At 38.8% G+C, this 12,187-nt stretch overlaps 1 protein-coding gene across 4 annotated transcripts in view; it reads right to left on the bottom strand.

The window, feature by feature from the left end:
- LRCH1 (leucine rich repeats and calponin homology domain containing 1) overlaps positions 1-12,187 on the bottom strand; it is a 240,975-nt gene that overhangs the window by 13,423 nt on the left and 215,365 nt on the right. For 2 of the 4 annotated variants that reach the window (XM_072610575.1, XM_072610574.1), the window contains 2 exons: positions 9,505-9,582; positions 366-669 (listed from right to left, as the gene is read on the bottom strand). In XM_072610575.1, coding sequence (XP_072466676.1) covers positions 463-669; positions 9,505-9,582 — 285 coding nt within the window. In that variant the 3' untranslated portion in view covers positions 366-462. Of the gene's footprint in view, positions 1-365; positions 670-9,504; positions 9,583-12,187 lie in introns of those variants that run through there. The other 2 variants (XM_072610573.1, XM_072610571.1) reach the window with 1 other exon arrangement.

Here is a 12,187-nt window from a genome sequence, read left to right on the forward strand (position 1 = left end):
CATCAAAAATAGCACTTATGTCCCTAACCCTAAACTATGGTCCTGGTTCAGTATTAGCCCCAAAGGAAAAAAATGTTCATATAAAGAATCACCTCAGCACCTTTCTTTTATCTTTTCCTTTTCTAAAAAACAGAACTCTTTTCTTTTTCCTACCCAGGTATGGTTTCAGGCACTTCAAAGCAATAAATCAGGAAAACCCCATCACAGCAATGCTGCTCATATCACATGGACTCTGTAAACTAAACGTGATTGAAATAATCAGGGGGTGGGGGAATCTTTACTGTCATTTTTGATTTAGGAGTTCTGTCCTGAAAACTTAATATGAAAATATCTTGGCTCAAACTTCTGAGACAATTGAAAAGATGACAGGAATGGAATTTGGCAAGGCAAAGGAAGAAGTGAAAAGTACCTGTAAAAAGTTAGATAAAGCAGAATGTCTGAACGCACATGCGAGTGAACAGATTATGCCGACAGAGCAATCCAGTGATAAGTAATATACATCAATACTACAAAGAATATGTGGAGAAGACAAAAGCCTATAAGGTCCCTGGAGCGAAGGGCAGAAGTTGATTGTGGGGGTTTCTCCCCATGTGCCAGCAGAGCGTCAACAGTCTTTCGAATGTGACGAAAATCCAAGTGCAGGATGTCATACGGAGAGCAGAGGTCAGCCTATCCCGAAGGGCAGCCAGTAGAACAGAAAGAGACAGTGAATAAAATTAAAAAACACAAAGAGGTAATAACAGGAAAGAAGTGCAATATTCTTGGTTGCTAGTCATATGGCTTGAAATAATAACCCTTGCCTTCATTTCTCAGGCAAAAATCTTTCTCTCCCTCTAACGGTACAATTCCAGAACTTATTTTATGCAAACAAGAACAGCAAAGTTGTTTCCTATGGTCACTCTTCTTGTACCAAAAGTCAAACAGAATGGTTATTGACAAAGTCAATACCAAATACCCCATACCTGCCACAGAGGATTTTGATTGGCTGATTATGGTTTTAGGTGCTAACAAGTGCTTGAGAAATTTTCAGCTCAACCTTCTTAGTAAAGTAAAAAATCTAAGTTTGAAATGTGAATTCCCTGATCTCATTCAAATCCTGAATTCAACCTCACTGGCCTTTAAGGAATACAAAGTATTCCTATCTGAATGGTAAAATAACTATTCTTTTTTTTGGTTTTGGTTACTGAAAAACTTCAGGGAATATTAGGGAAAATGAATTCTAAAAATATCTTTGACTTAAGACCAAAAAAGAAAAAAAAATCAATTTTTTTCTTTGGTCTAAAAAAAATCATTTCATCAGTATAAGAAAGTCCCCGTGAGAAAATTCCTCTACTGATGAAGGCCTCTCAGAGACCTGCTTGGGGCACTAAGCACATAACTGAATTGCCCACTGTCATGGGACTAGATGAACCTGTCTTCCCGGCTGTAAGGAGGTGGGTTCTCTATCCACCATATCTACTTCTCTTTACTTTTCAGAAACAAATGAAATAAGCTTGTTTGGAGTTTATATTTGATCTGCCTATGTATTACTGTCTGTCATGAAAGAAAAAACAAAAGAAAACTTTTTAATACACTAACTTTCTAACTCAAATAGAAGAAAAAGTTGAGCTTTGGCAATTACAACTGAATGAAGGCTTAAAAAGAAAGCAGAGAGGGATTTTCTCGATAAGGAGTTTTGTTTTCAAACGAGGCAAAGCTTTGAAAATTCATGATCCATGAATTTCAGAAAATAGTTATAAAGCTGTTTTTAAAAAAAGACTTATTGGTAAACAGATGCAAATCACAGAAGGCTTAATTAAAAGCAAAGCACATTGTATTGAATAACCTGCCAAGGTTTTTTAAATAATGCAAGATACACGTGAATAAGATTGTAAACAGAATACCCAAAAACTCAAGTCAGGAAAGCATGCTGAATCTGTGACGATTAGCATAGAAGTGTGCCAAGCCATTACCTTTCCTCAATGGATACAAAACTAACCGTACGAAAACAGACTAGCACTTTCAGAGTGTCCAATGAAGGAAAGCAGCTGTTTGTGGATTTAATTTAGCAGAAGGGAAGGAGGTAAGGAGAAATCTGTTGACCAGGGAGGATTAGGAGGAGACATAAAATAAGGAATCTAAGCGTGCCAAAAGCATTTTTCATCGCAATGTCAGGTGTGGCCAGTGAAATCTGAAAAACATGGGCGTAAGCAAAGAGGAAAGTCAGCTTCTGCAAACTGAAATGCATCTTCTGTGTGTGTTAGCTATACAATAAAGACAATTACTTACTCAAGTGGTAAACAGGAGAAAGCATTTCCTAGGGAACTGGGTAACAAAATGATTTTTACATGCCCTCTAGTGGCTCTGAAAGAGACCTCAAGTTTTCACAGAGCAGTTCAAATTCAGTACGTAGCATGCTTCTCAAAAATATCTCTGAGATAACAGCAAATTAAACAGCAGCTTCCTTACTCAAAATGCACACCACCATATGCTCCCATCTATCTGTTCACTGAACAATTTCAAGAAGATGTAGATAATTCAGGAGAATCAGAGATACATGTGAGTATGCAGAAATCTGTCCTCACATAAAAAATGAGCCTGAGTTACCATGGCAATTGAACACACATGCTTACTCTTACTGTGTGCCTGTCACATGGCCAAAGGCAGTATGGTCGAGATATTATAATAAATGGGTGGAGCACGGCAGAGCTGAGATTGCTGTGGGAAGCTGGGATTTCCTGATCTTTGTGCTTTTTAAATAGCAGCCTTTATGAGAGGAGTTTAAAGGTTATATTTTCTTTCCTTTTAAAATATAAAACTGAGTAAAAATACTAAAGATAAAGGAAAAGTCAAAGAGAGGCGAACCTGCTCCCAACATTTATGACATGTCATTAATGACTGTAAGACATCTGAAAGTTGCAGTAAATCCAGCCAGATTCCCGGAAGTAAGGGAGGGAGGCAGGCTAATTTCCATGCTATTTAAAACAAAATCACCACCTCTGAGAGGTTAATGATTGTTCTAGGGCCAGTATATAAATAGGTGGGATGGCATTATAATTTTAGAATTGCTCAATTTATAATCCTGTTTGCAAAAGACCTAAGTATTTACAGAAAGAATTCTAGGGGAACAAATTAAAATTAGCACTCCGGTTAATACCAAATTCTTAGTGGTCTTTCCGGGATAAGGGAATGTACCAAAATTGCAGGTCTAAGAGCTGACTATATCTACCTGGCATACAAATTCAAATGAAAGATTATGCATTTGCAAGTCATTTCTTTACTTAAAACATCACATAATGGAGATATTTAGAGATCAGGTGGCAAAATTTAAAGCTTAACAGGAATTTTTTTCAGAATTTATTCAAGAATTTAAATTGATAGCTGATAATGATGAATTAGGTCATGCTATTTTATTTACAAACGATTTCTAGTCTAAGGAACTTACTGTCCCTGAAATATTTTGTTCAGATAAAGGCTGACAGATCACTGATCAAAACTGTCCCCAAACCAAATCCATGCCTTTAAGTAAGAACACTTGTTGTATATGAGGAGCATTTCTGGACACTGCAAAAATATCTTGCTTTTGAAAGGTACCATATTGCAACTTTCACATGTCTTACAGTCATTAAAGGTACAGATTAACAATTTGTGAAATGAGAGAATTATTTAGATATGATGAAGAATGCCTCTGGACATGCTCTTGGTATTTGGTCCTATAATCATTCAATATTAGCTTATGAATTAATCTAGTCTGGGTAATGAGGGTAATTTCACTTACAGAATAAGTGCTTTTACTTTAAGATGAACAGAGATATGATTTTGAATCGTATGTAAATTACAGTGAACAATTTTCTTAGGAAGCACATTTGTATTTAGTGTCTCTCAACTCTATCCCTATGGTGCCATTATCACTCCCATTTTATAGACAGAGTTGTGTCAGAGATTAAGTGACTTTCTTGTCAATCTCTGGTGAGTGGTGAATGCTAACATATTACAATAATTTTTGCCACCCTTATCAGGAACTTGAACAGTAACCCTGCTCCCAAATTTTTCTATCACATGGGGAGAGGACTTTCTACTTGGATAAGCAAATTGTTTTTCACAGTTCTGTTTTTTTTTTTTTTATTTCTTTCTTAAGAAAAGCTTAATAGGCAAGCCCCAACCTAGCTTTGTTATTGGTCCAACAAAAACATGAAAATGCTATGTGAGCATTCAGGTTCATATAAACACAGTAAGCAGGCTTCAGTCAATAACAATGGTTGTTGCTGCTCTGACATTACAGAAGAATTTTGGGACAATATTTTATGGCGGGGTTTGGTTATACTGTACTAAGTGCATCACTGCAAAACTGACATTGGTCAAGGCAACATTATGTGAGAAGGGCATCACTTCATAACAAAAGAGGCTACATCTAGGCCTTGGTTTTTCCAGACTATGGGAATGGTCTGTTCATGTATCATCTGAGAAAGAAATTGTCCTTAAGAACTCAAAGTTTCTTTATCTAACTTTTTTTGATGCTTCATATAAATAAAAGTATACCACTGAGGAGAACAATGTTTTAATGAGTCCCAAAGAGTTAAATGAAAACCTGATCATCTTCCACAAAGAGATGTCCAGAAGCATGGAATGTTTGAGTAAAACATAAAGGCCGCCATGGATTGGGCAGCAGGTGGCTGACTGGATAGAATACCCGGTCCTGGAGTTAGGAAACCCTGAATTCAAATCCAGCCTCAGACACTAAACTAGTTGTATGACCCTGGGCAGGTCACTTATCCTCTGCCTCAGTTTCCTCACCTGTAAAATGAGCTGGGGAAAGAAATGGCAAACCACTCCAGTATCTTTTCCAAGAAAATTCCAAATGGGGTCACGAAGAGTCAGACATGACTAATCAACTAAACAAACAACAACTGGTTGCTTGCATGTATTTCTGCAGTATAAAGTTCCTTTTTAAAAACACACGAAATAGTTCCAGAATTCTGGGTGAAGGAACCATCAACCATATGACAGTCTCAGGATACAAGCCGATCCTCGTAATTCAGGTAAGTCTGCTGAGTAAATGGTCCTGATTTGACTTCAGTGCAGCCAAACTCTAGGGATGAGACACCTTATAATGCAGTCTTGGTACCACATCTCAGCTCTGCAGTTACAGCAAGAGGCCACGATGTGTGGGGTAACCCACCTTGTGGGCTCTATATAATGGGAGAGCAAATCGGAATACGAAGAGAACTTTGCCGGTGTGGAACTACAAGATTTGATTTCATTATTCATGGAACAGCAGAGTTGAAAGGTACGCTGGGGATTTTCTAGTCTAAAGTCTCCATTTTATAGATGAGGACACTGAGAAGCAGAGATAAAATGACAATCAAAGCCAACTACTTAGCGAGTTAACAGCAAAAATGGGTCTAGAACTCAGGCTTTGACTCATAAGCCAAACAAATACCTTCCCAGCAGATCATCTTCTGTGTCAAGCATTTGCCCCACTCTTGGATTTCAACTCACAAATGAAAATATTAGAAATTTAGAGTGGGTCTTACGTATCTGGAATGGTGGAACCTGCGGCCTCAAGGTCACATGTGGCCCTCTAGGTCCTCAAATGCAGCCTTCTGACTGAATGCAAACTTCACAGAACAAATCCCCTTAATAATAAGATTTATTTGATAAAACTTAGACTCAGTCAAAAGGTTGCACCACCTGGATTCTAGAACAAAGCCAAGCAATACTTCACTTTTCTCTACTAACTAGTCATTTAACAAATGTCATTTAAGGCAGCTGGATGGCACAGCAGAATGTGCCAGATCTGCAGTCAGTAAGACTCATTTTCCTGAGTGAATCTGTCCTCAGACACTTATTAGCTGTGGGACCCTGGGTAAATCACTTAACCCTGTTTGCCTCAGTTTCCTCATCTGTAAAATGAGCTGGAGAAGGAAATGGCAAACCATTCCAGTATCTTTGCCAAGAAAACCCCAAATGGGGTGATGAAGGGTCAACATGACTGAAATGACTAAACAACAAAACTGGCATTTACAGAAAGTCACCAAATTGGAAAAACGATTCCAAAAACAAAGGCCATGGAAATTTCAGGGTGCGAGAGAATATTACCTATAGCAGGTACACATCAAATCTAAAATCTACAACCTGTGCTTATTTTCTTTCTATCCTCCCATGGCTTACTTACCGTTCCATCTTGTGCCCTACCATACTACATTCTGGAATATTAGCACCAACTTCATGTAATGAATGTGAAAAACAAAATCTACTCATTTTACTTCTACATAGTCTAATGATCAGAGAATGAACTGTGCTTCTCAGATGGCACAAATCTGAACTTAAATAATTTAAATCAACCATGATAAATGCATAAACTATATACCAAGGGCAGGAGTAGTCTCCTCAATATTACTTTAAATAGTCTCTTAGAAATGCCCTTGTGCATGACATTATACACACTAGCCCTGACAACCTCTTCAATGACCCCAATTACTGTTTTGCCACATCCTGAGTAGAAACATTTCTTGGACTGGACATTTCAACCATGTCAGAGTAGTTCCAGCTGCTGAACTTCATCACATAAATGTCTCTTCAATCTCTTAACCCCAAAGCAGGCATGTTGCTGAGAACTATGAGAGAAGAAACTTATAGCAAGTTTTTTTGGTTTTTTTGCTGCTGGTCTGGATTGGGTTCATTGGGGTTGGAAACTCTCAATGTGACTGACCCTCTACCAAAGCAGACGGGTTACTATCCTAGAACCTATGGCCCTAAGGTATTACTTGGAGACACTTAGAGGTTAAGAGAGTTGCCAAGTATAGCACAGTCAGCACATTTTAGAGATCACACTTCAAGTCAGGTCTCCCTCATTCTGAGGCTGGTTCTCCATCCACTCATCTAGCGGGCTTCTCATGTTAAGGACACTGGGACTTAAAAACAAAAAGTGTGCCAAAAGGCAACATGTAGCTGAGTCCAATTGTACGTTTACATCTGTAACTGCATAAATAAACTCTTGCATCTAAGTTAATGAACTGGCCAGCTCTTGCTGGGAAATTAGATTTGAACTGTTCTAACCCTAACTAGCCTATGGTGTCCTATAACGGTTTCTTATCGAGGCCAATGGAACAGTTTTTGGTATACAAGGACACCACAGCTCTTCACTCTCTAAAAGGATTATTCACAATGCCAATTATAATTATTTATTACAAAACACTGGAGTTCTAGTGGGCATGCATATATGCACATCAGAGAATGGGGCTGGGAAAACAGGTATATAAGCAAGAGAGCTTATCTCTGGTTTCCTAGAGAAATAACGGTCAGTTGTTTATTCATATTGATACAAGAAGAAAAGGACAACTGAAGACAACTTCTGGTGTGGAGAAGAATTTCATCTGGCTTTTCACATTTTAAGTTTGGAATACTCATGGAAAATTTTTCTATGCCAAACCTGTAAGAAATGTATCTTTATAGTAAATATTACAAATGCTATCCTGCTATGTACCACCTCCAGACATCACCCTCTTTCCCTATAAGCAAGCTGTAAGGGAGAGTGGTGAGGAGTGGGGAAGGAAGACCATCTGAAACTATCTGGTTATCTGTACAGTCTTTGAGGATTACGGATTTAGAACTGCAAGGGCCTTCATAAGCCATCTAGTCCAATGCCCTTAAATTTACAGGGGAGCAAACTGAAGCCTAGGGAAGTTAAATAATTTGCCCAAGGCCACATAGGCATAAGCTCTTCAGCTTAAAAAAGTTTCCTCTCGCCCATTCTCTAGAACACAAAGCCTGAGGTGCAAAGAAACTGTATGTTCAGGAACTGCTACCCATGGAGCACTTGCTTGTTTCCCCCATAGACATTTCATTTCTATGCTCATTAAGTAAAGACCACTGCCACTTAACCAACATGTGTTTTTAATGTTTCCAAACAGAGGCAATAACCTATCTGTAGCTTTCTGTGAAAAGCTGTTCAGTTTTCCTCAGCATATTACAAATAAACATAAAACCAGTCCTTGAATTGGCTTAGAACTTAAACACATGGTTCTTACTGGGCAGAACAAACGAGGTAAACTGACAACGAAGGTCCCCAGTTTCTTTTAAGTCACTACACCCTGAAAAGAGAAGGGGCTCACCTTTCAAAGTGTGAGTTTTCAGAAATGTTAGCGAATTCCACTGTGCCATTCTGTGGATTTGGACTGAGCTCTCCTTCTTCCTCCCTCTCCCACCCACAATAAATGGTTACAGGCATTTATTTCCATTTCAGTTTGCACTAGGGTGTGCTGAACAAATAATGAATGCAGCAAAACCACAGCAGCTTAGGCCACTGACCAGCAGAGCTTTCAAGCACAAGCAAGAGGATGTGACATCCAAATAAGGTTTTCAAGCAGCTCTGATTCTCTTACGGGAAATCTTGCGAGCCCATAACAGAATCGTCCTGGTAGATATGTGTATATTCTCAGACGTTCAAAAACCCATGAGTGGATATGCAAGTATACACATATGTAGATAGACATCCATATGAATACACCGATAAACATTCTGATCAAGGGAAGACAACATCTAAGCCATAATACAAAATTACAGCCTTCTTCAAAGAAATGGCAAGCTTCTCTTTAAAAATTCCTGGGTCTCCCTGGGCTCTTTGCTAGGCCAGGAATAATTACTTCACATGACAGACAGCAGTAAAAGATCTTTGAACAAATGCAACAACAGACGCTTATCACTGGGCGCAATTACACTGTGTGCAGATGCTCAAAAACTGAACTGTGTGCTGATAAGAGCCCCAGGGTACGATGATGCCTTGTATCCTCCCTGCATTCTGTACCCCCTCAACTCCCCCTGCCCATCGCGCTACCTCCTCTCCCCCCTGCTTCCTTCTGTTCCTTTTCACATAGGCTCTGGGTGGTATAGTTCATTTGTAGAATCACTTTGTGCTGCCCAGTATTAAACTCGCTCCAATATGCCTCTGAAAAGCAGCACACCAAAAACTGGCTGGGAGTTGGAGGTGGGAGGGGGAGAGGAAGTGGCGAATGGTTGAGGGAAGGAGCAGTAGAAGAGATGTGCCACAGGAGGGCTGTCTCAGCCACACTTCACCCACCCAACCCACGTGGCCCTGGAAACCCCAAACTCTAGTCGTCTAGGGCTAATGTATGTGTATGCAGGGGGTTGGCAAAGTTATCTTTGGGCACACCAATTGTGGCTCATTTCACGGGACTTAATGGCATCTCAATTTCTGCTCATATAGTTGGACCACAGACTCATTTAAAGCATTTCTTTCCAACTTTAGAAGTCTACATTTTCTTTTAAAAACTTATAAGACCAATTTTCTTCATCTTCATTCTAAAATGAGTAACACTCCTAAAAGATATTTTAATGGTATTTCTTCATATAGTTTTATCCTTCAGACTCAGTATTATTCCTCTAGAAAGCTTAAGACTGGAAAATGATACTATAAGGAGTCTGCTTTTGTAAATATAATCTATTCAATTGGGAAACATACACATTAAACAAAATGTTGGTATTTTGGACCAAATTAAGAATTACCTCAGGAACTCCTAATTTTCGGCATGCTTCCAGAAAGTTTTCCACATTTCTTCTGCATTTGGCCATGCTAAGTTTGGGCTATAAACATAGAAATAATGGTTATTAAGAAGGAAACAGCCCTAATGTAAGAAGAGCTAAATTTTATAGGCCAATTAAACTACTCCCCATCAAAGCATAGGATTTAATTATACAAGCTACATGAAAGTAAAGAGCACTGAGAGTTATGGGAAATTATTTACTAAACCCAGAGTCCGTCAGAACTTGTTTGAGGGTTACACATGACATGAAAACTAGGGAGAGTTCCAGGTAGGGCACTTTCAGTTGTATCTGGAAAGGTTTAAAGGAAGTATTATGTTTTAAAGTTACATTTCAGGTTTAATGCTGCTTTTTGAAAAAAAAAAACAACACTCTACTAATTCCACATTCTAAATACACACACACACCGCCTACCTATTTTATATGGATATTTATGTAAGGTGCCAGTTTCTTTATGTGGTTAGTAAAGCAAGGAACAGACCATGGAACAATTTAATTTGTGGGTTTTAATACAATTATTTCTCCAGAAGGAAGTATTCTAATAAGGCAGAATAGAATCTTTCACAAAGCAGGCCCTTCAATGGAATTCTAAAACTTGCTTTCCAGGTTTTGCTGTGTGCCTTTATTCAACAAATGTGCAGTGGCTACATGTGTTTACGACAAAACAGGAAGGAGAGCGCAGTTGACTGATGCACTATTATGGAGTTTGAGGCTGGGTTACTTGATCCTGTAAGAGACAAGCTCTATTCACATACATAGAATGACAGGCCTGGAAGGGACCCCAGAGATCCCTCAGCCTAGTCTGCCTCTGATCAAGAATGCCCTCTTATGCATCTCTGGCAAGGAGTTATCTGGCTTTTTTCTAGTCTTTCAGTAATGTGGAACCTTCTGCTTCCTAAAGCAGTTGATTCCATTTTGGGATACTTCTAATTGCTAGCTAGAGTTTCTCCTTTCTTTAAGCCTAAATAACTTCTTTCTGCAGCTGTGTTCCTTGTTCTGCCCTCTGAGGCCAACTGGAACATATCTAATCCTTTTCCCACATACAGACCTCAAATACTAGGAAGACTGTTATACCCAAAATGAACTCAAATCCTCCACTGTAGCTATGTGACCAAAAGCAAGTCCCTCTACTTCTGAACCTCAGTTTCCACATCTATAAAAGAGGTTCAAATGAAATAAGACATCAAAAGCATCTTGTAAACCTGAAAGCACCATTTAATTTTTATTATTAGAAATCAATGAGTGGGGCACAGTGGTACATATCTAAAATATCTGCTACCAGGGAGGCTGAGGCTGGTAGACTGCTTGAAATTGGGAGTTTTAAGTTGTAGGTAGTAGGCATAAAGCTAATCTGGCACCAGTATGGCGAGTCCTTGGAGTGAAGGGTCTTCAAGCCAAGCAAGGAGAAGTGAACCTACCCAGGACAGAAATGGAGCGGGTCACAGCTTTTATGATAATTAGTGAAATCAGGCCTGTGAGTGGTTGTTGCACTTTCAGCCTGGGTAGGATAGGCAAAGATCCAGTCTCTTTCTTTAAAATAAAAGGGGGATCAGGGAAGGAAAAGATCAATGGAAAATGGGAGGAACAGAAAACTTTTGAAAAAAAAAAAAAAGATCCTTATGGGGCAGCTAGGTGGTGTAGTGGACAGAGCACTGGACCTGGAGTCAGGAAGACATGAGTTCAAATCCAGCCTCAGACGTTTTCTTGTTGTGACCCTGAGCAAGTCACTTAACCTTATTTGCCTCTGTTTCCTCAACTGTAAAATGAGCTGCAGAATGAAATGCAAACCACTCCAGTACGTTTGCCAAGAAAACCCCCAAATGGAGTCACAAATAAAATGACTGAACAACAACAAAAAAATGCAATTTGATTTATTGCTATGCATTGGTAGTGCTCAAAGAAGAATATAAAAATATACTACATAATAGTATTACTTTAAAAAATAGTTCAAATGCACTGCCTTAATGGAGTAGGGATTCTACTGATATTATTATGGCTGGGAATGAAAATGGACTAATTTTTAAAAAACATAGTATGTTAAGTATCCAAGATAAAATGTGAACTTCATTTGTATTTTTACATCATTACACTAGTAAGACAAACATGCTGTGTAATAAAATTTTAAAAAATTTAAACAAGAGAAATCAACAAATGAAAATGGAATAGTTCAGGGTTATGTCCTAGGCTTTGTTTAGCTCAGTATTTTGAATAATAATTGGAAACGAGGCACAGATGGCATTATCAAATCTGTGAATGACATGAGACTAGAACAGAGCAAATATACTCCCAGCCTGTAAGTTCCACACAAGCAAGAACCAACTCTTATCTAAATTTTGTATCTCTACCAGTGAGTAGTTCAAGAACTATAGCTAGGAATTCTTATGTAGAAGAAAAGTTTTTTTGGGGGGAAGGGAACATGGTGGTGAGGAACAGAGTATGTAATCCAAAGGCAGATATAGTTGAGCTGGAAAAAGGTGAGATCTCAACTCCTCAGAGAATTTGGGTGAAGGCACTTGAAAGAAGGGGTGATGAGGTGATAGTATTCTGAGGATGGTGGCCTAGGAATGGTCCATGACCTAGTATCAAGAATCGATGGAGGATTGCAGGGTGAAGCCTGGGGATAAAACCTCCTATAGCTCACCTAATT

This window comes from Notamacropus eugenii, chromosome 5 (genome assembly GCF_028372415.1).
Source record: "Notamacropus eugenii isolate mMacEug1 chromosome 5, mMacEug1.pri_v2, whole genome shotgun sequence".
Classification (NCBI taxonomy): domain Eukaryota; kingdom Metazoa; phylum Chordata; class Mammalia; order Diprotodontia; family Macropodidae; genus Notamacropus; species Notamacropus eugenii.